This window comes from Tauraco erythrolophus, chromosome 3, assembly GCF_009769465.1.
Source record: "Tauraco erythrolophus isolate bTauEry1 chromosome 3, bTauEry1.pri, whole genome shotgun sequence".
NCBI lineage: Eukaryota > Metazoa > Chordata > Aves > Musophagiformes > Musophagidae > Tauraco > Tauraco erythrolophus.
Genome location: NC_141467.1, coordinates 20,485,793 through 20,507,356, shown reverse-complemented (window position 1 = coordinate 20,507,356; position 21,564 = coordinate 20,485,793). Strand labels below are relative to the sequence as shown.

At 40.1% G+C, this 21,564-nt stretch overlaps 1 protein-coding gene across 2 annotated transcripts in view; it reads left to right on the top strand.

Moving 5' to 3' along the window:
* Positions 1 to 21,564, top strand: part of FBXL7 (F-box and leucine rich repeat protein 7) — a 233,424-nt gene that overhangs the window by 70,576 nt on the left and 141,284 nt on the right. Inside the window, exons 3-4 of one of the 2 annotated variants that reach the window (XM_086609037.1) lie at positions 7,058 to 7,071; positions 8,615 to 8,704. In XM_086609037.1, coding sequence (XP_086465163.1) covers positions 7,058 to 7,071; positions 8,615 to 8,704 — 104 coding nt within the window. Of the gene's footprint in view, positions 1 to 1,988; positions 2,005 to 7,057; positions 7,072 to 8,614; positions 8,705 to 21,564 lie in introns of those variants that run through there. The other variant, XM_086609038.1, reaches the window with a different exon arrangement.

Below are 21,564 nucleotides of genomic sequence, written 5' to 3'. Positions count from 1 at the left end.
TCTCTGCAAACTCTTCAATCTTCAGTATGCTTCCTGTGAAACATTCCACTTATTTCCTTTCCTCGGGCTGCAGTTTGTGCAGATTACTGTTTGTTTTATCACATCCTGACAAATGCTGGGTGGAATGAAATTAGAAGCCTCTGTGTTTGTTATGTTGGCACACGTTTTAGTTTGATTTTGGGGGAAAAAAAAATTTAAAAAATCCCGTCAGAGCTCTACTTTGAAGATTCTAGGGCAGAAGGACAATGTGGATTTGTAAATTAACATAAAACCCATCCTGAAAGCAATGAGTGACAATGCTTGTAGGTAGGTAACTTCAATGTTACATCAGTGGTAGTTGGCTCAGCAGTTAAGAGTTAATAAACGGAAACCACTTTTATGACATATAATTTCCATTGGTAGAAATGCAAAGTCCAAGGAGAACAATTGTCTAAAGTGTGTAGTCCAACTTTGCTTTTACTTTGGGTAAATGAATTGATATATTGCATCTTTAAAGGATGCCATATGTCCTCAAAGCCTAAGTATCACAGTGGGCTGCTGATTTCCATGGGGATACTTAAAAACATACTAGGAGTCTGCGGTCTCTGGAGGTGCAGATTGTAAAGAGATACGTTTGAGGTTTTGGAGACTTGGACCAGAGTAATGTGTGTCGTGGAAACAGGAGAAGGAAAAGAGATTTTTCTTTCCTCTTGCATGATCTCTGATGCTTTGAGGTTTGGATTGATTTTTTTTTTTCTGGATCTCTTTTTGATGTAGTTGGCATGTACTTGATTAAAAAAAAATCTTGTCTGAAGATATAAAAGGGAAAGTAATGATCATCTGGTAGAAAAGCCTTATGCGTATGCCCTTTCATGTTGAGAAGTTGAATTTGACTAATGTCATTTGTGTAGGAATTGATGGCTTAAATAAACAATTTTTTCAGACTTCTTTACATCAAAGTCATTTCAATATAATTCTTTTGGACAACTAAAAAGATTAATGGCTCTTATTATTCTGGACTTTACTGCTTTTTACTCTTTTTTTTTTTTTCTGAATTATTATGTTTTGTTTTTCTGTTTTGGCATTTTGTCTAATGTTTCACTTCAGAATGGCAAACAGTGGATTTGGCCCTATTGCCCATTTAGCTCCTGAGGCAATTGTCACTGCTTGCTGAAAGCAGGTGTCATTAGATTAAAACTTGATGTCAAGAGTAATACTGCTGTTATTGTCCAGGGTGGCATAGAAGAAGTCTGCCTGTTTGTATGAGGTCTTAGAAGAGCATGTAAAACACAGCACAAAACTGCCCATACATCAGAATCCAAGAGCAAAAGCACTGCAAAAAAAAGCTAGTAAAACTATTCCAGAGCAGAGTGAAAGGGACTCACTTCCAGGACATCCCTTCATCTATCACATAGTTCAGTGGGCTTCGTGTATTTTATGACTTGCGTCACCTAATTCACACAGCCTCTGTGCTGGCTGGATGTGCAGCAGCAATGAGTAAAATAAGAAAATGCAACAGAAGAGGTGACATACAGTCAGAAACACTGTTTGTAATAGGACAGGCTTTGCATATGTGCTTCTGAAAATGTTTATAGACTGTATTTTCCAGGTTAAGTTTAAATTGCATTGCTTCTGTCCTGACTGACTTGTGATGTCTTTGACACTTTTCAGCAGTGAGTGTGTGTCGCGGTTTAGGCCGATCCGGCAACTAAACCCCACGCAGCTCTCCCACTCCAGTAACGTGGAGAGGAGAAAAACGTAATAAAAGAGCTGAGGATCGAGACAGGAACAGAGGAGCACCCACCAACCACGGTCCCGGGCAAAAGAGGCTGTTTTCTTAAAGCAAAACTATTTATTAACAGCTACCTACAAAGAGAAAAGCACACAAAAACGGTTACTTGAGAGGATAACATGAAAACAAGGCCAGAACTTAAAATCAACACCACTCCCCCCCCTTTTGCCTTCTCTTCCTGGCTCTACCTCCTCCCCCCAGCGGCGCAGGGGGCAGGGAATGGGGGAGTGCAGGTCAGTTCATTCCATGTTGTTACTGCCGCTTCTCTTAAAGGAGAAGGAGTCCTTACACCATTGTCCCTTGCTCCAGTGGATCCCCTATTCACAGCGAAAGCGTGAGGTCCTACCCGCTGGGAGGCAATCCTTCCCCAACAGATTGCCCCAAGTGCAGGCTTTACCAGTCTCGGGTTCTTAGGGAGCTGTAGCCACTCGCTCTGGCGTGGGTCATCATACAGACTTTAAATGCGCTCCCGCGTTGGGTCGTCATATCGACCTTAAATGCGTCTCCATACAGACTTAGATGCGTAAATGCCCCTTGACCTGTGCCCACAATTCACAATAGTCTCAGGCTCAGGCATCTCCTTTAACAAAGCACCTCCCCATCCGCAGGGGTCGTCCCACGGACTGTAGATGCCTACCGTGCTCAGGCTCTGGCATCTCTCCGCGACGTGGGTCCTCCATGGGCTGCGAGTGGGTCTCTGCTTGCTCCACCGAGGGCTGGTTGCAAAGGAGTCACTTGCAAGGAGGACTCAGCTGCGGCACACGTTCTGTTCCATCTTCTCTGACCTGGATGATCTGTGTGGCCGTTTGTCTCAGATCTCAGTCTTTTCTGGGTGAACTCGGCCCGGTGGGCACCCCGGGAGCGGGGCTCTCCCCGAGTTCCCCAAGTGGCTCCGTCGGGGCCATTCCCAGCGGATGGCCCCAGCCCGGCACAGGCCGCCGCCCGGCCGGGCTGTAGAAGTGGGGGGCGCTGGGAGCGGGGGCTGTGCCCCCCTCCCTTCTCCTCGCTCCTGGGCACCGGCACACCTTTCTGGTTCCTTTATCCTGACGTAAATAGGGCAATTCGCAGAGGCGCTGATTGGCTCAAGCCCCCAGGGGGATGGGAGTCCGGTGTGATGGGCAGCTTCTGCCACCCGGACCTCCCCCCCACTTCAAACCATGACAGTGTGACTGGCAGAATCCAAAGTTTGCTTTTCACCAGTTCATGCTCTTTCCTTCCCAGTGTTTATCAAATGCTTCCATTTTGCTAAGATGCCTTGTGTATGTCTAGTCTTACTTCTGTCTTGCAAGTTTTTGACAATAAGGAATAAGTTGATAGAGGTGTTTGGAGTTCCAATCAGTATACGCTTTTGGAAAAAAAAATATAACTAGCTATACAAGCTGCAGGGAAAAGCTATTGCTTTTTTTCAGCAGTACTGAACTATGGAGTAAGAGCACCCAGTTCCATGCATAACCTTCTAATAATGTTTCGTTGGATAGTCTATAGAATCTCTTTTATTAATGTACGTATTTATTCTGTTCTGATAGCAAAACTGAAGGTGTGAATGCTTTTATAAAACAAAAAAAACTAATGTTTTAGTGAGTATAGCCATCTGTGAAAAAAAGAAAATGGAAGATATTATTTTAATGGTTGTAACTCAAAAAGAGACCAGGCAGATTTAACAGGGCTATAGGGCTATTGAGTACAAAGACATCTATGACTAAAAAAATTCCTTGGGTTACAAAGAGCTGGAGGCAGAGACAATGTTCAAGGGAAGTATCTGTTATATGATTGCCTTATTCTAATTTTCTTTCCAGCAGGATGAAAATAAAATGTGTAGGAAATAGCATACTAGGTTAGATGGCTGGAATCTTGTTCTTACGACTGTTGTAAGACTTTGGCACTAGTATACGGAAAAAAAATATCCATACACTTGCTTCTTCAGAAGCAGGTCAGAGATATGATTTGAATTGCAACTGTGTAGCTGTGTGATTCTTTGCAGGTGTGGTGAAGTCATGCTACCTCCACTCCTTGTGTGAATTTTGTTGTAGGAAAATTGTCTTCTACCATATCTATCTACTGCCATAGTGCAGTTTGCTTTCTTTTGGATTGCAACTTCTGGCTTTCAAATAAAAAAACTGTTGAACACATGAAGGAAACTCTAGACAGTCGCAAGTCATGCTAGGGAACCATTTGGCAAGCCTTTAATTTGTTTAAACAAAGGATGAAATAGCGTCATCACTTCTGTAATCTTCACAATATTGCCCTCTGTTTGGTCCTTCCACTGGTCGTTGTGCTAGAACCCCTGTCAGGTTATATTTACTTGGTATGACTTCATTAGTGCACTTTTTTAAATTGGAGAGGTGAAATGATCTCTGATAACCAATGTTATGCTACACCTCATGTTTTCCTATGGCGTTAGGGAAATCAACAGTCTTTGAATTTACATGGCATTAGGCAGATAACACCCTGAAAAAAGCACTGCAGAAGAACCCAGCCTCAGATGAGCTCAGGTGAGTGTGAGAGACCTGGGAATTCATGCTACTTGCTGAATGTTTGGCAGCACCAGTCTTATATACTGAATCATAATTTGCCTCTTTTCTTTGCCTTGCAACATGCTTACTGTAAGTAGTATGTAGGCATTAAATATGGCATGGCAAAAGGCTTCTCTCCTGAGTCAGGTACTTTCTGACTTGAGGGCTAGATGGTGCCTCCTCTAACACGGAACTTCTGTTTAAAACATTTGAATTGAAATCTTCCCTGTTGCTACAGACCCTTCTTGATGTTGTTTTCAGAGAATGAACCCTGGATGATAGGCCTACTTTCTTTCATGTCTGTTTAGTTTAGGTTTAACTTAGTATATGTTAAGGATTATAGAAGGTAGCTACTACTTTTGCTGTTGTTCATTAATAATGCAACTGCCTGCAGATCTTTCTTCAAGGGTTTGATTAAGATTAGCTGTTTGAGAAAAAAAGGCAACATCTTTGCAAACCGTTTTTGCAGCTATATTGAGTATGTATTTGCTGGATATCTAAGTTTGTAGTGAGTTGCATGATAAGATGCAGTACTTTACTATTAAGTTGCTACTATTAAAGGTAAAACATGAAGATGTGGTAAAAACTGATGTAGTCAGTTGGAAAGGTGTTTGTATAATGAATTTTCATAGAAGGGCTGAAATCATGGGATGATTACCACAGCTTACTGGTCTACAAAACACTGTCTTCACAGAGGTGCCCGAATTATAAAATTATGCAATTTCTAAAGTGGGAAGAGACCCTTGGATCATCTGGTTCAACCTCTGTGCTCAAAGCAGGGTCACCTAAAAGAAGCTGTTCATGGCCCATGTCCATTTGGGCTTTAAGCATCTCCAAGGATGGAGACTCCACAGCCTCTCTATGCAACTTATTCCAGTGTTTGACCATCATCACAGTAAAATAAATAAATAAGTAAATAAATCTTATGTTTAAATGTAATTTCTTATGTTTTGATTCTTGCCCATTGCCTCTTGTCCTGTCACTGGGCACCACTGAAGAGTTTGGCTCCCTCTTCTTCACACTGTTCCTTCAGGTATACATTGGTAAGATTCCCTCTAGCCTACTCTTCTCCAGGCTGAACAGTCCCAGCTCTCTCAACCTTTCCACTTAGGAGAGATGCTCCAGTCCCTTCATCTTCATGGTCCTTCTCTGGAATCTCTTCGGTATGTCCCTACGTATCCTGTACTAAGGAGCCCAGAAGTGGGCCCAACTCTACAGATACATTTTGCCAGTGCTGAGCAGAGGTGGGGAAGGATCACCTCCCTCAGCCTGCGGCTGCATTCTTCCTAATGCAGGCCATGGTACTGTTGGCCTTCTTTGCCAAAAGGGCCCATTGGTGGCTCGTGTTCAACTTGGTATCTAACTGGATTGCCAGGTCTTTCTCTGTCAAGACACTTTCTATCTGATCAGTCCTCAGCATGCACTGGTGCATGGGGTTATTCCTCCCCATATGCGAGACTTGGCATTTCCTTCTGTTGAAGTAACTTCCTGAGATCCTTATCACCCCATTTTTCTCAGCCTGATGAGGCCCCGCTGAATGGCAGCAACCTCTTGGTCTATCAACCATTCGTCCATGAAACTGCTGAAGGTGCACTGTCTCCCATTATCAAACCTAAGTTGTTCAGACAATACTTAAATGCTCTTACATGTTAGGTCTTGCATGTGTACATGAGTCTGCAGTAGCCAAATCTAGCCTGTGAGAAGTGAATGGCTTTGCTTTCCACTAAAAGAATAGATGTAACGTCTGCTAGTCTCTTTAAAACACATTGAAAATTTGCTAGAAAGTATCTCCTGCTTCCCCCCTGCACCTGAATGGAGAGTTTCAGACTAGACAATGAGAAAGATTTGTTTTGGGTCTATATATAGTAAGAGAAGACTCTACCAGTATCATAAAACATTAACAGCATAAATGCAGGAAGAAGCGGTATCCAACCAAAGCAGTAACCACTATGGTGTTTTTTTTTTTGTAATTTCTAGTTTTAACGTCTTGCAAGGAGTTAAAATGTTTTAAAGTTCAGGTAGATTTACATGGTAAATCCCTAGACTTGAATCTGGCATTTCATTTTCCACAGAAGTGTGCAGTTTTAAGTAATATGTTGCTATTGGATGTACTGGTGATCAGGATCCTAGAGTGGATAAAATACTTCTGTTGTGCTCTTGGAGGCTTGCTTGTATGTAGCATAAATATAAATGTTATTGATGTTAATAGAGGAGGTATGTAGCCACCGAAAGCATTCACTTTCTGAAAACAACCTATGCCACAGATGACCAGCTAACAACTCTGCTGTTGTTTGGTATCACTGACTTCCTTTTTCCTCTAAAAAGACTTTTTATTTTTAAAGGAAATCCTGTTTGCTTGCTTTGAGGAAATAATATTTTCCAGTTGATCTTTTTTTCTTTTTTTAACTTTTTTTTTTTCTTTCTATTAATTTTTTAAGGAGTGCTGATACTCCATGGAAGTTTATTTTCTGCCTCTGCAGTTGCAATGCTTGGTAGCATGAGGAGTTGCTGGCAGTGGCAATACCATCTAAATACCTTTCTTGTCATTAACAATTTGATTATAAGCTATTGCAGGTGTTCCAGGTTCTCTGGCTTTTTCCTGGGAAAGAGCATCTCACATTTATTCTTCTCTTTTCTTATCTACCTTTCTTCTATGACAATCCTAGTTGCCTTAGCCAGAGAGCTATTTTGGAGCAGTCATTTCTATAAAGACTACAGTCAATTATTCCAACTCATGTCACAGCTTGAGAGCAACTGAAGTGATATTCTAAAGGCATTGCTTCTTGGGTTTGCTTAACTCTTCAAAGGAATGTAAAAAGCAGTTAGTGAATCACTGAAAACACACTATTTTTCTCTTCACCCCACCCTACTACTAGCCTTAGCCTTTTTTTTTTTTTTTTTTTTTACTTCCTTCTGGCCTTTTTAATATCCTTTCACTCCACAATAATCTCAGATTTGAGCGTGTTAACCTAAGCAACTTTATGTGGAGAATGATTCTCTAGGGCTGGCTGACGGATTAAGTGGCAGTACCTTGGTTGTGAAGCAACCTACGTTTGCACATTCTCCAGTCGTTTCCCATTAAAACGTAAATCCTTGTTCTGTTGTGGCACCTTGAAAAAGCAGACCTCCTCCTTACATCTAAATGTTATGAAAACCAGGCATACTGTAACCCAGAACCCCAAGGAATGCTTGATTGAAATAACAGATCAGAAAAGTCTCTTACTAACATTCCTATGATTATAGGTTTACTCACGTGACAGAAACATGGTGTCAGCTAGCTTTCTGCATACAGCCTAATTTTGGTCCAAAAACTAACATAGCTCTTAACGGACTCAGTGATTCAGTGTTTGTGGGGATAGAACACTTCTTAAAATGTAACAGTATTCATTACGTTTCCTCTCTCAAATTATCTCACGCGTTGCTGATTGGGTGGTTAGTCTGGTTCCTGCTGCGGCGCAGAGTGTATTCCCTGTTAGTAGTTACTGAGATTGAATAGAGTGAGTGAAGGGAAACGGAAGTGACTAATTCTTAGATCCTCACAGGTAAACAAAAAGACAACTTTGTTTTAGCCTCCTCTGCTCTTCTGTGGTGTCTATCTGTTTTTTTTCCTTTGTATTGGATTTCTTCTGTTGGTAACTTCTGCCTGGTTTGACATCTTGCATGTAGATCTGAGGGCATTGATGTAGGAAGTGCAGGAAAAAGTCTTATGAAAGAAAATAAGAGAAGAAATATCTATTGGTTCTGATTTGTAGTTAAAAAATGAAACGTGAAAAACAGCAACTGTAGAACTTAGTTTTAAAATGGTGTATTACATCAATCAGTGAGCATGGTGTAGGAGGAAACAGTAGATACCTTGCTTTCATTTTCACAAGTGACTTGAAAACGTGATGTGAACACATAAAACAGAAACCTAAACTCATTTAACACATTTTTTAATCTAACTTTTTGTGCTGGTGAGGATCAGTGTCCATTTGTCCTGATCTGTGTTAGAGGTATTTGAATGAGAAAACGGGTTATGAAAGTTCTCCTACTGTTGTTAATCACAAACTTTTCATTTACAATGGAGCTTAGCAAATACATAACGAAAGGCCCTGTGACACAGGAGGCTATTTGCAGCCTTAGTACACATAAAGTTGCACATGCTATAAATTATAATACAGTTAACTCCTACCCCAGTGTGTTCAAAATGAACATCAGCTGCTTTAAGCTTAGTTTAAAGCTTCCTGGAATTGTTCCAGGTTCTGATATAGAAGGTCTTTCCATTTTGCTGTTGATACTCATGTTTGCTCTCTCTCCCTCCCACCCTCTCCACCTCTTTCTCCCTTTGCAGGCAAAGGCAGCTCAAGCATCTCATCCGACGTGAGTTCAAGTACAGATCACACACCCACCAAAGCTCAGAAGAATGCAGCTACCAGTGAAGGTAGGCAGCTGGTACTCATTACCCAGGTCAGGCCCCACAACGTAATCCTAGCTATTTTCAGAAAAGGAACCCCTCCTCCTCGTTCCTTCTGTGTACAGTAACATCAGCGTACTAGAAATTTAAAAACAGTTCTTTCTGTGTACAGTTTTCACTCCTACGTGCTGTAGTTTCTGATTTAAGCTTGTGACAAAGGATTTAAGATACTTCTGCAGAACAAAAATGTAGAGAGTTATCAGTAATTTTGCATGTTACTTTTTCAGCAAAGGCTTTTATACTCAAGATTTGATGCAATCTGATTTTGAACTTATTTTTTAATAATATACTTAATGGAAGATTTTGGCATATGTTGTAGGTTAAATCTCAGCGTCTTATTTTCGTACCATGAACACCATGAAAATGTGAGTTGTTTGTGCCAAGTTTTCAAAAGCATAGCTATGGACATGAGGAGCTGACAAGGATTTAATTCGATCGACATGCCTCATCTATAGTTACTGGAATATGTGATCATCCAGGACTAGAGTTTCAATGTCTGGGGGAAGGAGATGTCTTACATTGCAGTATTAACACAGCATTGTACTAACTGGCCTATGAACAGAGAAACTCTGATACTTTCCTGCTGCCCTCTTATATATGACTAGGTGTGCTCTGTTGAAAGAAAGTACGTTGGCCCTTATTTTTACAAGAGTGTTTCAAAGGCTGAGAGGAAATCATTATATGTAGTTTAATGATGTAAGCTGAAAGGATTTTTTTAAAATGATAAATTTCTGTGCCTTAACTAGCATTTCTGCTCAACTCTGTCATAATAACTTTGTTGTACTTGGTAATTATCAAATAATAATTCTGATTTCTTACACTTCTGTCATTACAAGTTAAGTTACAAGCTCTGGTTGCTCTCAGTCTGGCTTTATTTTCTTATGGTTAAAAGAAATCATAGACTTTGAATAGTTCTAGTTTGGCAAGTCTGACCATGACTGTAGAATTTGTACAGTAAAAGCAGTTCATGTAAGTAATAAATGACCATATAAATCACAGAAGTTTATTGTTAGACATGCATAATGCCATATCAAGAATGAAGATCTGGCACCTGTGAATCACAAGATGTACTAGTTTTGAAACTATGCTTTTCAGTCTGTGCAATAAATTTAGCAATAAATGAAAAAAAATTATTAATAAAGTTGAACAGTAGACTTCATGTTTCTCTTAGCCTTAGATTCAAAAGTTTTGAGGTACCTGAAGCAGGTGAATTGTCAAGACGTGAAATAAATCTAGGAAACGTATAAAAGTATTTTAACTTCTCTGTATGACAGCCAGGAAAACAACAAACAAACCAACAAACAAAAAAAACCCCTCAAAACACAAAGGAATAGTGGAAACTCTGAAGTCAGTATTTAATTGCTTTAAATTTCTGTTCTACTTCAGTCAGTAAAGCATGGTTGTTTTTTTCCCTTATTTTCAAATCAGATAATGCAAAATAATCTTTTACTAACCTCTACGATTTATGTTCTTGATCTAGTCCATTGTAGAGCCCGTGAATACCAATGTTGACCCTGCAATCTTCACCACTGGTTTGCAGCTGATTAATTCGTTAGTGAGGGAGGCTTAAATGAAGGCCAGCAGGTGCTGTAGTAAAGATACTCGTTCAGATTCAGAAAGAGTTCAGAGCGGTGGAGTTGTGTATGCGGATGTGAGTCTAGCTTTTTCTGTGCCCTAGAAGAGTGTGATTTGACACTTACTTTGACAACAGCAGTAGTAGTCTCTTCCTCAGCCTGTGCTACTGCTACTTTCCTACCAAGTTTTTCTGCTGAGGAGGTATTAATGTGGATCAGTTTAATATAAATTGCCTTAATGTATATTACTTTAATGTATATTACTGTGTAATCTGGCAGATATTTTGAATTTCATAACCAGGGAGCATGAGAGTTCAACAAAGGCGAGAGCAGAGACATGGAAGTGATGTTGAGGAAAAACAGGGACTGTTAAAACCAGTGCTGTTACTGGAAGGCACGTTTATCAACCGGTGTCTCTGGATTTTTTACTAATGCCACCTATTTTCCCCCTGTACAGCAGACTTATGCCATAGAAGGATTCAGCTGAACAGATAGACTTATACCTTCTGTAGTAGAGCCGAGTTCTGTGCTCACAAGACTGAATACCTTTATATACTGCTCAGTTAGTGCTTAGGGACCAGCTAAGAACAGGAGCCTGACTGTGTTAGATGCTGTACAAGCAGCGGAAGTTATGTCTCTTCATTGCAGTGTTTACGTAACATTTTATAACTGTTAGTTAAATTTACCTTTATAGCACTCTGTGCTCTGGTATTTGGTAGCTGTGATACAGTAGTACCTGCCCACCCCAGAGACTGGTAAAAGTGTCTTGCTGTTCACCATGAGACTGGTTTATCGCAGGGACAGAAAGCTCAAATTCTGCCCTTTGCTTTAGCCCTATATCATAAATTCGTAGCCCTATGTGCTGTCCCATGAATAAGCCACATGTTGTGTGTGGTGAGATGTATGTGTCCCAGATATGGAATGGGAAGGACTATGAAACGTTGCAGGTGAACTCTTCTTCACCTTCACTGGCATGTGAAAAGATCTTAATTGAGCAAGTTGCAGACAGCTTCTTTGCATCACTTGAATCTCTTTTGGCAGCTGAATTCCTGAGTGCACAGCCCTACAAAGAGCATAGAACTTGTGTTGGAGGCTGAAGGCCTTTCACAGCTTCTGCTTTCCAGCTTTGCAAACAGACCTAATTCTTTCCAGTGCTGCACAGCATGTCTTCTGTTTCTGTAAGACAGTTGACACACTTGTTGAAGTTGAATCAATGAAATGCCTTGAAACAACTAGAAAGGAAATTCGTGGAACTGATTCATGCAAGTTCTGTGATACTCTACAGCAGAGAAGCAGTCATGTAAAGTACTTCTTAGGCAGGTATGGATTCCTGAGGACTGCAAAAAGGTGTCAAACAGGGCTCTTGCTTGAAAGAACAAACCATCTCAGGAAGTATCTGACAGCAGGTGTTATCTTGCCATCAGTTTGAACAGTCAAATGAACTACGTTGTTCATCTTGTCTACTGCAACCATTATGTTTCTCAAGTTTCAGTGCCATGATGTTTCTCTATAGGATGGGTACAAGAAATGTGTAACAAGATGCTTGAAATGGCTTATGTGGTGTTCCAGTCCTAGATATGCTCTTAAGGCGACATCTGTTAAATCTCTTGATTGGAATGGGAGATGCAGTTATGGCCAAAATATGGTACCCTCCCTCACATTGTGGATTATGAGCATCTGTAGAGTTGTGGAAGGAGATTTTATGTTTCAAAGAGACAAAACGCTTGTCATGCTATTAAATGTGCATGAGTAAACTGCACATCCTCTACCAGTGAAGAACAGACGGTATGTGTTAGTACCCTCAGCCAAACCAGCTTCCCTCTGTGGTACATTGGAGAGGTAACTACTACCCTGTTTCTGTTCTGTAGAGGAATGCAGACAGCAGCTGCAGACCATCTAACTTCCTAAATTCAAATCTGAGATACCACGGTTGCACTTGAGGGATGCAAAGGTGAGACTGTACCGGTGCAGAAACTGAAGTCCAGTCACTCTCGTTGTGACTTTCACTTTCTGTAATTCAGTGAAGGGCAGGTGGCAAAATATAGATGTCTGGTCCTCTCTGTAAATCACAGAGTGTGCTGTACGGACTGTATGTTTGGCGAGAGCTTGGCTCAGAAGGAAGCATGGTAGACTGTGGGTGTGCATGCACATTGATGCCTCCACACTGTCTTCTCTTCTGAGGATACGGAGTTTTTTTGGCTTTGAATATACACTGACTTTTACTTCTTTCCCAGTCTCAGACATTGTCCGCAATTCTTTACCCCATCAATCAATTACAGTTAGAAACTTGAGAACGCGTACGTTTTTGCTGCCCCCCACTGCTGTTCTGGCAAGTGAAAGACTAAATGGATTTTTGTGGGCCATTTAAATGCAATTTGCTAGACATAGTCTCAGCTGGAATATTATTGTCTAAAACTTGATTTAGAAGATTAGACTAAATGTTTTTGTATGGGCTTACCTTGATCAGGGAGCTTTCTTGTAACACTTACCTGCAGAGTGTGGAATGTTATGTCCAGGCTGGATGCTTCATAATAACTTGACTGTTTTTCAAATAAAAAATCGATACTGTTTGCACTTCAAGTATATAGCTGTTAAATAGTAATCCAGAGGCAGCTTTAAATTGGAAGCTTGTGTATGAGCTCCATGTATAAGTTCTAATTTATTTCTCAGTTTCTATAAAATCAAATTGAAGGATTAGCCCTGAAGAAAAACACTGTTTTAGCAGAGGAGCTTAGTGCTGAAATACTTCTGAATATATCCTGTTAAATGTTGATATTTTGAATTTTGTAGAAATACAGTGAAGTCAGCTGCTGTATTCTGCAGAAGTTAAAATTATATTTTCTTTCAGTGATGCTGGCTTTTAGGGATCTTTGAAAAGGAAGTATTTAACCTTTTTTTTTATGTGTGTTTTTCCTTTTGCAGTACTCTGAGAATTCCAGAGTCTGACTTTGTCATATGATGGTCACATACGTTAAATATACTTAAAATTAAGAGAACACAACTTTTGACCCATTAATGCTTGTGATGCATGTTTAGTGTGGAGATCTAAATGCATACAAACAGATACTGCCGAGTATCTGAGTTTCAACTGGTGGCAAGTTTTATGAATTTAGGATCTCTCAGTAGGACTTCTGCTATTCTGAGTATGGAAGTACAGGTATTCACTCCAGTTTTCTTTAATTGTAGAAATACCAGCTACTCAGGTAGGTGAAACTGGATTTATATCCAGTTTTACATGAAAAAAGCATAGTTGGATAAGCTTTTCTAACAGAAGTTAGCCTCTATTCGTGTAATAATAGCAAAAGTCATGCCTTTGCTGTACTCTTCTAGGAATTTCTTAAGAAAATATCTTTCAGGTGACTTTCAAAACTACTGGAATTTGATTACTACTACTGCATTGCTTTATTCTGCAAATTGTAAATGAATTAACATGTAATTAATACCTGAGGAAAGTAGGAATAGCAAGTGTTCAGCCATACCATTCTTACTTTGGCACTTAAGATATAAAGTCATTTTAGAAGACTACGGTGAATAATGGAACAAGCAGCTACTTTTGAAACTTTTTTCTTATTAAATGTGGAAAGACAGCTTGAGCTTTATCAATATGTGAAATCTCTTAAAGCAATCATTTTGCAGTCTTATTTTCTGTGTCTAAGAATGATGGACACTTTTGTCCCTGGCTTTCATACTCAGAGGTACAGAAAATTAGTGAAATCTTGGCACTCTATATAGAAAAATTTCCAGAAATATTTGAGCTCTATATCAGAAAAACGTTTATCACTGATCTACACGAGAATATATTAAGTGCCGTTTCTTGAATGCAGAAAGATTTTATTTGGGTTGTGTGCCTTTCGCTTTACCTTACAAGTGAGGGAATAAAGTAAACTAGATATTTTCAGGGAGGATGTCATGCTGTTAATTTCTGTTGGCTTAATAATCACATTCTTTCAAAAGGCTGGGTGTCTTTTGGATCTCCAAGTAATTCTTAATTTATTCAATGAATTTAAGAGAATATGTAAGGTAGGTGGCTATGCTTGGTATACTGGAGTTCCATTGAAGCTTTTGAGTGGTTTGTGTATCCTCTCAGAACATTAAGCTAATTGAGCATTGTGGCAAAAGACTGCTGCTGAAAAGAGACACTGTCTTCCACCCAGTTTGTCTTGATCATCCTTTTGGCAGAAAGATCTCTTTTGATCTCTTCCGATGTCTGATACCCATCAAGAAATCTTTTCCCACTTTGTTTCTTTAATGTTTTTCCTTTCATTTTCTCTTTAACATTAGAAGCTTACTAACCCAATATCAGAAGTGAAAACCTATACATGTTCTTTCTGGATGCATGCAAGCATATGCATGATTCCTAATTCTTTTGATGGCAGTTCTCTCCCTGTTTATCTCTGTCCTCGTGTCTTCGCAGTGTCTCTTACTGGGAATTTGGGCTTTTGGTTCTACTGTATAAGTACTGTCTAAGCAGACTTCCCGTGCACCAAACCATGTCTGAATTTGATACGAATGCCTGAATTTGCCCCTGCTTACTTGGAACTGGGCTGAGATTCAGTTGGCTTTGAGTGCACTGTGGCTGTTTTGAGTTGGTAGTGAAACTGGAGGCCAGGTAAGTTTCCTAGGGTTTTGTGTTACTTTCCTAGCAGTGGAGTTTTCTAGAAAAGTGAAATGTTGCATTACTGAATGTGCCAAAACAGAATCATTTGAAGCCAAAAAAATTGGGGAAGAATAAGAGGGGGGTGGGAGGCGTGACAGTTAATAAATCCAAAACTATAAACACTTTGGCAGAATAAACAGAGCTCACTATCTAAATTCCTTTAACCAACATAACTGAATGCGTACGCAAATATAATCACCTCAAGCAGTAGGTGGAGGTACAAAGCAGTATAGAGGTTGTTCTTAGGCACTATTTTTTGTGTTTAACCACATCTTGTTATGATTTTACTATCTAATACGCAGTGTTCCTGAAAAGCTGTTCTGCTAATTATAACAATACCATTGCAATCAGCATTTAAATCAGAGTTCAAATACAAGGCAAATGTAGTTGGGACATTGGCAAGGTTAAAGCTGCAAATTGAAACCTTACGTTATTCTGGCTAATTTGTACTGAAATGCTATAGCCAAATGTTTAAAGCTTGCCTCAAAAATACTAGGAACAAATTGGAAAGGTACATAAAACTGCAGTCTTACTTGATCTGCTGCCTGAAATGTGAGACCTACCAGAGCAAATCCACTTACAGTACAGTTAAAGAGAAATGATCCCAATTTAAAAACCTGGCATTAGCTTTTCCAAAGCAAGGTCTGATGCTTGGTAGGAGTGATTACGGTTTATTCAATTACCCATAAATCTGATTTTAAGGAATCCAAGATCCCAAATGTAATTCTTTCAGTAAAATGCTGTACCAGACTACTTAAATACTGTTATCACAGGGAGGTTGTCACACTGAATTGTTCTTTGTCTGTTATTGCCTATGCTAGCTGTTTGAAGTAGTTTGCTTCTCTGAAAAGTGAAGAGTCATCTCGAAGTACGTGACGATTGCCCAACATTTGCTAGTCTAACACCCCTCTTTTTTGAATGCTAGACTGCCTCCTACAACTGTTTGAAGAACATATGCAACTCGATAATGCATATTTAAAAATGTCAGGCTTATCCATTTTACCGAATTTGTGAACTGACACTAGCAAATTCTTCCAGATTAATTCTAGTACTTGATCAAAATAATGAAATGAAATAAAATTGGAACAGGAAATTTTTGCCTTTAACTTGACAATCCCTGTTAAGATGCTGTAGTTTAAATTTATTGCACAAAATACCCTGCCTGATTTTCCTGTATCTTATCGTTTTATGTCAGCTTGTTAAATGACTGTATAATTTTTAAGACTGATACTGCCAACAGTGCCAAAACTAGCAGCATGCTTGAGAAATAACCTCTCAGAGTTGCTGACTCATTGTGTTCTTGTCTTCTGGCTATTGTACCATAGCGCCTGCTGCTGTGTTTTTCTCAAGTTACTGAAGTTTGGCATCTCCTTGTTTCTACCAGCATTCCTCTGATTTCCCTTGAGAAGTACGTACTGAGGTTGGCTGCTGAAAATGGCAGTTCAAGAATGGATAATGGTAATTCTTATGTTCTTGTTAATTCTGACTGCTGAATCGTCATTGGTTGAGGCAGTTATAGTAGAAAAGTCTTGGAAGTATAAGCAGGAGTTATGAGCATGAATACAATCTGATGATTGTTCCTCTAGCCTTAATCAGTCACACTTCATTATAGTAGTCAGTTTAGATCAGCTAGTTTGAGTTACCCTCCAATAAAGTGGAATACAGAGACTTTTGAGAGGCATGTAGCCTACGTGTGGTGTGTTACATTGCCTTACAGATGTGAATGCGTGAGTGGGAAGAAGATTGATGTCTTCACTGGGTGACTGTAACCTATCATGCTGCTTGCAATGACTTGAATAGATCATAAATCTCCATTGTAAATTATTATCAGACTCATGATAGTGAAATTTCAGTTTGTACCAGTGTCTATTCTAATGTGATCTAAGTAATGCTTTTGTTTTTCCCCAGTATGAAGTCCATTTCTATCTTGTATATCCAAGAGAGTGAAATTTTGCAGTGCTATCAAGTATTCATTGTTTATGGGGAGTCTTTTACTTGTTCATTATAGCTAAATTGTGCTAGGTGGGAATCTCTGAAAGACAAACATTAGTGTTAAGAGATCTCAAGGATGTGGGTGGTAGGAACAAATTCTTCTTCCCAGCTGTGAAGTCTGATTTGCTTAATCTGAAGATATTTATATGTTCACATAGACACATGTAAATGTAAATTTTCTATTTTTTTCTTAAATACCCCCATTGAATTTCCCTGGCAAGATAAACATTTGTAAGCCTTGCCAGGTTAGATCTTTAGCTCCCATTTAAGCAATAAAAAGTTTGTGTGGCACCTGAAACTGCAGAAACTGTGCTGCGCAGAGCAGTTTACCTTGTACAAGCAAGGACCTTTACAGTAGTTTTCCTTATAGAACAAAAACAAATGTAGTCGAAATGATAAAATCATAATTGGACTGTCTTCAGTGGGCTCTAGCTTGGGAGACTATGTTCACTTGGTCCTTCTTTATTGTGGGCTGGGATAAACCATTAGCTTGAACTCTGCGTTCTGAAATCATCATGCTCTCTGACCCTTTCGTTTTGTTTCGCTTTTGAAATAAGATTTTAGTAACTTTTTGTAATCGGAGACAAAATTACATCTGATCTGCTTTTAGCTGTGAGTGTATTTTCTCTTTGCTGTTCCAGTAGAGTTAACTTTCTCAAACTTCTTTTAATGCCCTTGTACCTCAGATTCAGTTGTACTACATGTTTTCTGTCCAGCCTTGCATTTGTATTTGGAAGACTTTTTCGGTGTTAAGCATGTGAAACTGATCAAGAAGCTGATGTGCCTGTGGTTTATGGGAGATTGTTCTGGAGCTGGCTAAAATTCACAGCGTTCTGAATCTGCTTTGGCTGCTTCCAGTAAAAAGAACTGACATCAGTAAGTGTCAATTGGTGCTGTTGATTTGTCAGACTACTGGGCAAATATATTTTTGGGGAAAAAATTCTTGAGGAACACTTGTTTTTCTTTCTGCTGATATGGCATTGGATGAATGATGAGTCTGTTTGTATCCTTGAATATTTAGTAAAGATCATTTCTGTCAATATCTCATTAAGAAAGACAGGCTTCCATAGCTTTTAATGAAATCTGAATATTTTGCTGGACTATGCTAAGAATGTCACCGCCAAAGAAATTGTATCTGAATCAAAACAACAGCACTACCATTCAGTCACTGGGTTCAGATTTTGTAAATCATATAAAATAGCTCTTTGGGATGAAGAAGAATTGATCTCTTCTCAGCTTGGTGTGTTAATGCTTTCATAAACTTTAATTTTGTAAAGGCTTTTTGTTTACAATGTGCATTTGTATATGGCCAAAAAAAAAATCAACCCAAAACACACAGGAAATACTCACCTCCACCTAATATTTTTTGTATTAATGTGATGATACCAGTTTGTTGTTTGGTTTTTGTTTTTGTTTTTTTTTTTTTTTTTAAATATTGTTCATAAGGAGAAGACGTGTGAGGCTTCAAAACATGAGATTCTATCATGAGAAACTATTTGTCATGATTATCCATAGATGTCCATTTTGAATTAGACAGCAGACAAATGCTGATGTGAACTGAAAAAAACAAGGCTCAGAACTGATGTCACTTATCTCATGTCCTGATTTCTGTTATTGGTTATTCCAATTCTGATTTGAACAGATGCCTAAAGGAGAAGAAAAAGGGTATCCTTTTGAATTTGATGGTAAATTAGTGCCCAAATTATTAATATAACTTTATTATCCTTCACTCATGCTTTGACTCAGTGTCTTTAAGTGGTTCTATGCTGCTTAAATTTTATACCTGCTAATTTCATAGAAATTGAATAGAATAACATATAATATTAGAGCAACTTCTTATTTATCCCTGTCTGAGAGATCGATCTTTTCTCGTGTATCTTGGAAATAAGATGAGCACAGAAGAACAATATGCCATGAGCTTGTTACTGTTTAACATTTGTGCATTCTAAATTAGACCAATCATGTTTAAATACATAATATTCTTCACTATTTAGGGGGGAAGAATAATGAAACCATAACTAAACTGTAACTAAATGTCAGGGTTTAGCCCCAAGCAGCAACTAAGCACCATGCGGCTGCTTGCCTTTTCCTCCCCCGCAGTGGGATGGAGAAGAGAAAAATGTAACAGAAGGTCTGAGGGTAGAGACAAGAACAGGGAGGGGTCACCCACTGACCACAGCCCCGGGGGCAAAATAGACTCCGCTTCAGGACAAATCCATTGTACCAGTCACCTCAGAGAGGAAAATGAGAAACAAAGCCAGATCTTAAAAACATCTTCCCACCACTGCTCCCTTCTTCCCAGCTCTACCTCCTCCCCTCCAGCAGCACAGGCAGATGGGGAATGGGGGTTGTAGTCATTTCATCACATGTTGTTTCTGCCACTCCTTCCTCCTCAGGAGGAGGACTCCTTATACTCTTCCCCTGCTCCAACGTGGGGCCTCTCCTTGCAGGATACCATTCTCCATGAACTTCTCTGACATTCCTTCCTGTGGAATCCAGTCCTTACCCATCAGACTGTTAACATACAGGCTTTTCCCATGGACTCACAGCTTGTTAGAGTGTAGCCACCTGCTGCGGTGTGGGGTCCTCCACAGACTGCAGATGCATCTCAGCTCCACCAACCTCCAGCAGTATGGGGTCCTTTCCTATGGGAGACAGTCCTTTACAGACTCCGTTGGGTGCAGCCACCTGCTTTGGTGTGGAGTCCTCCACAGGCTGCAGGTGGATCTCTGCTCCACTGTTAGTCTCCATGGACTGCAGGAGGACAGCCTGCTGTCTCAACCACAGGCTGCAGGGGAATCTCAGCTCCGCCACTTCTCCTCCTGTTCCGTCTTCACTGACTTTTGTGTCTGCGTAGACATTTCTTTCAGGTCTCAGACCTATCTGCTGCAGCCATGCTGGGCCCAACCAGCTTGACAAACCTTGGCAGTCCCAGCAGGCGCCCTGGGAGCAGGGCACTTTGGTGCTCTCCAAGCCACACCGCCACAGCCATCTCCAGTTGAGTGGTGGCAGCCCTGCATGGGCAGCCACCTGTGCGGTAGGCCAGAGGCCAGGCCCCTTGCCTTCCTCCTCTCTTCACTGTGGGTCCTGGGTTTCTTTATCCACTCTTAAATGTGTTGTTCACAGAGCTGCTGATTGGCTCAGTCTTAGCCAGAGGTGGATCCAACCTGGTGAAAAACCAATCTGACTTGGAGCCAAGGAAGCTTCTAGCAGCTCCTTGCAGGGGCTATCACTGTAGCCCCTCCACTGCTACCAGCACCCCACAACATAAACCCAGTACACTAAAATATTGGCTTGACTAAGAGAGGGGGAAAAGGAATGTAGTTGGGAACTGCAAGCAGTAAAACTAGGTGAAAGAAACTGAAAACCAGATCATATTAGTTGCAAAGTCATAAAAAAAATGAGCATGTGATTAAAAGTATGAGTGACTAAACCTTTGTATCCTACTGTCTATTGCTCAATGTGATATATTATGCTTATAAACTTAGCAGGCTCAGATACTACTGAAAGGATAAAGTGTTTCCTTTGGGCCCCTTCATAGAAATCATATCTTTTTGTCTGAATGGTTAGCCAATTCAGGCCAGAGAGACACTTGTTTTGTAGTGGATAGTTTAGTTAAGAGCAAATATAATCATGGTGGGTCTCTGAAATTTGGTGGCTGTTGGGTGTTGCTCACCAGCCTGAGCTGCGGCTCCAAGGGTGTCGTTGCATCTTCAGCAGCCAGGAGGAAATGGCCCGCCTTTTGTAGGCAGGGCCTGAACCTTAATTAGGTAATTACAAATACAAGCCAGCTGGGTGATAGCCATAATTCCCCCTTTTTGTTTTACAGGTTTTTGGGGTTTTTTTTTGTTTTGTTTTGTTTTCAGGAAGGCTCTACAGTGAGCAGAGACCCAGTTCATTCATTCTGACTCCAGCTCGCTTCCCTCTTTCGGGGTAGCAGCTTTACCTTCTTTATCGAAGGTCTTCTGGTTCTGGCTCTTTTGGCTCTGGCTCAGGAGTCGGGGTCTTCAAGGTCTCTCGTGAGGGTATCACGTCAGGGTCACCAGATGTTGCTTGCCAGCCTAGGCTGCAGCTCCAAGGATGTCATTGCATCTTCTGCAGCCAGGAGGAAATGGAATGGCCCGCCTTTTGTAGGCAGGGTCTAAACCTTAATTAGGTAATTACCAATACAAGCCAGCTGGGTGATAGCCATAGTTGGGAAAACTGATGTATCATGTCACTTTAGTAACCAGATAGGCTTCCTTGATCCAGAAGATAATTCTTAAACTCTGTGTGAAATTTACTGATATTTATCTTGGGATTGTGACTGTGGTTCTAAATAATAGTTCATGTCTCAGTCTTGAATTTGCTTATTGTCCTGGGTTAAATTATGCTTTTACTCTCATTGAAAGCCAAGAGTAAATGTCACTCACTAATATCAAGTCTTAACAGAGGCTGTATTTCTTCAAAGTTTTGAAAGAGTTGAGTCAACATTTGAGGAGGTCATGGAATGTTGCAGATATATCCCATCAAGAAGTTTCCTTAAAAACTGAAATATTTGACTACTTGAGCAGTTCTTGAAAGAGCTCATTTGCACTGTGACAGGGGTCTTGAAGATTTAAAAA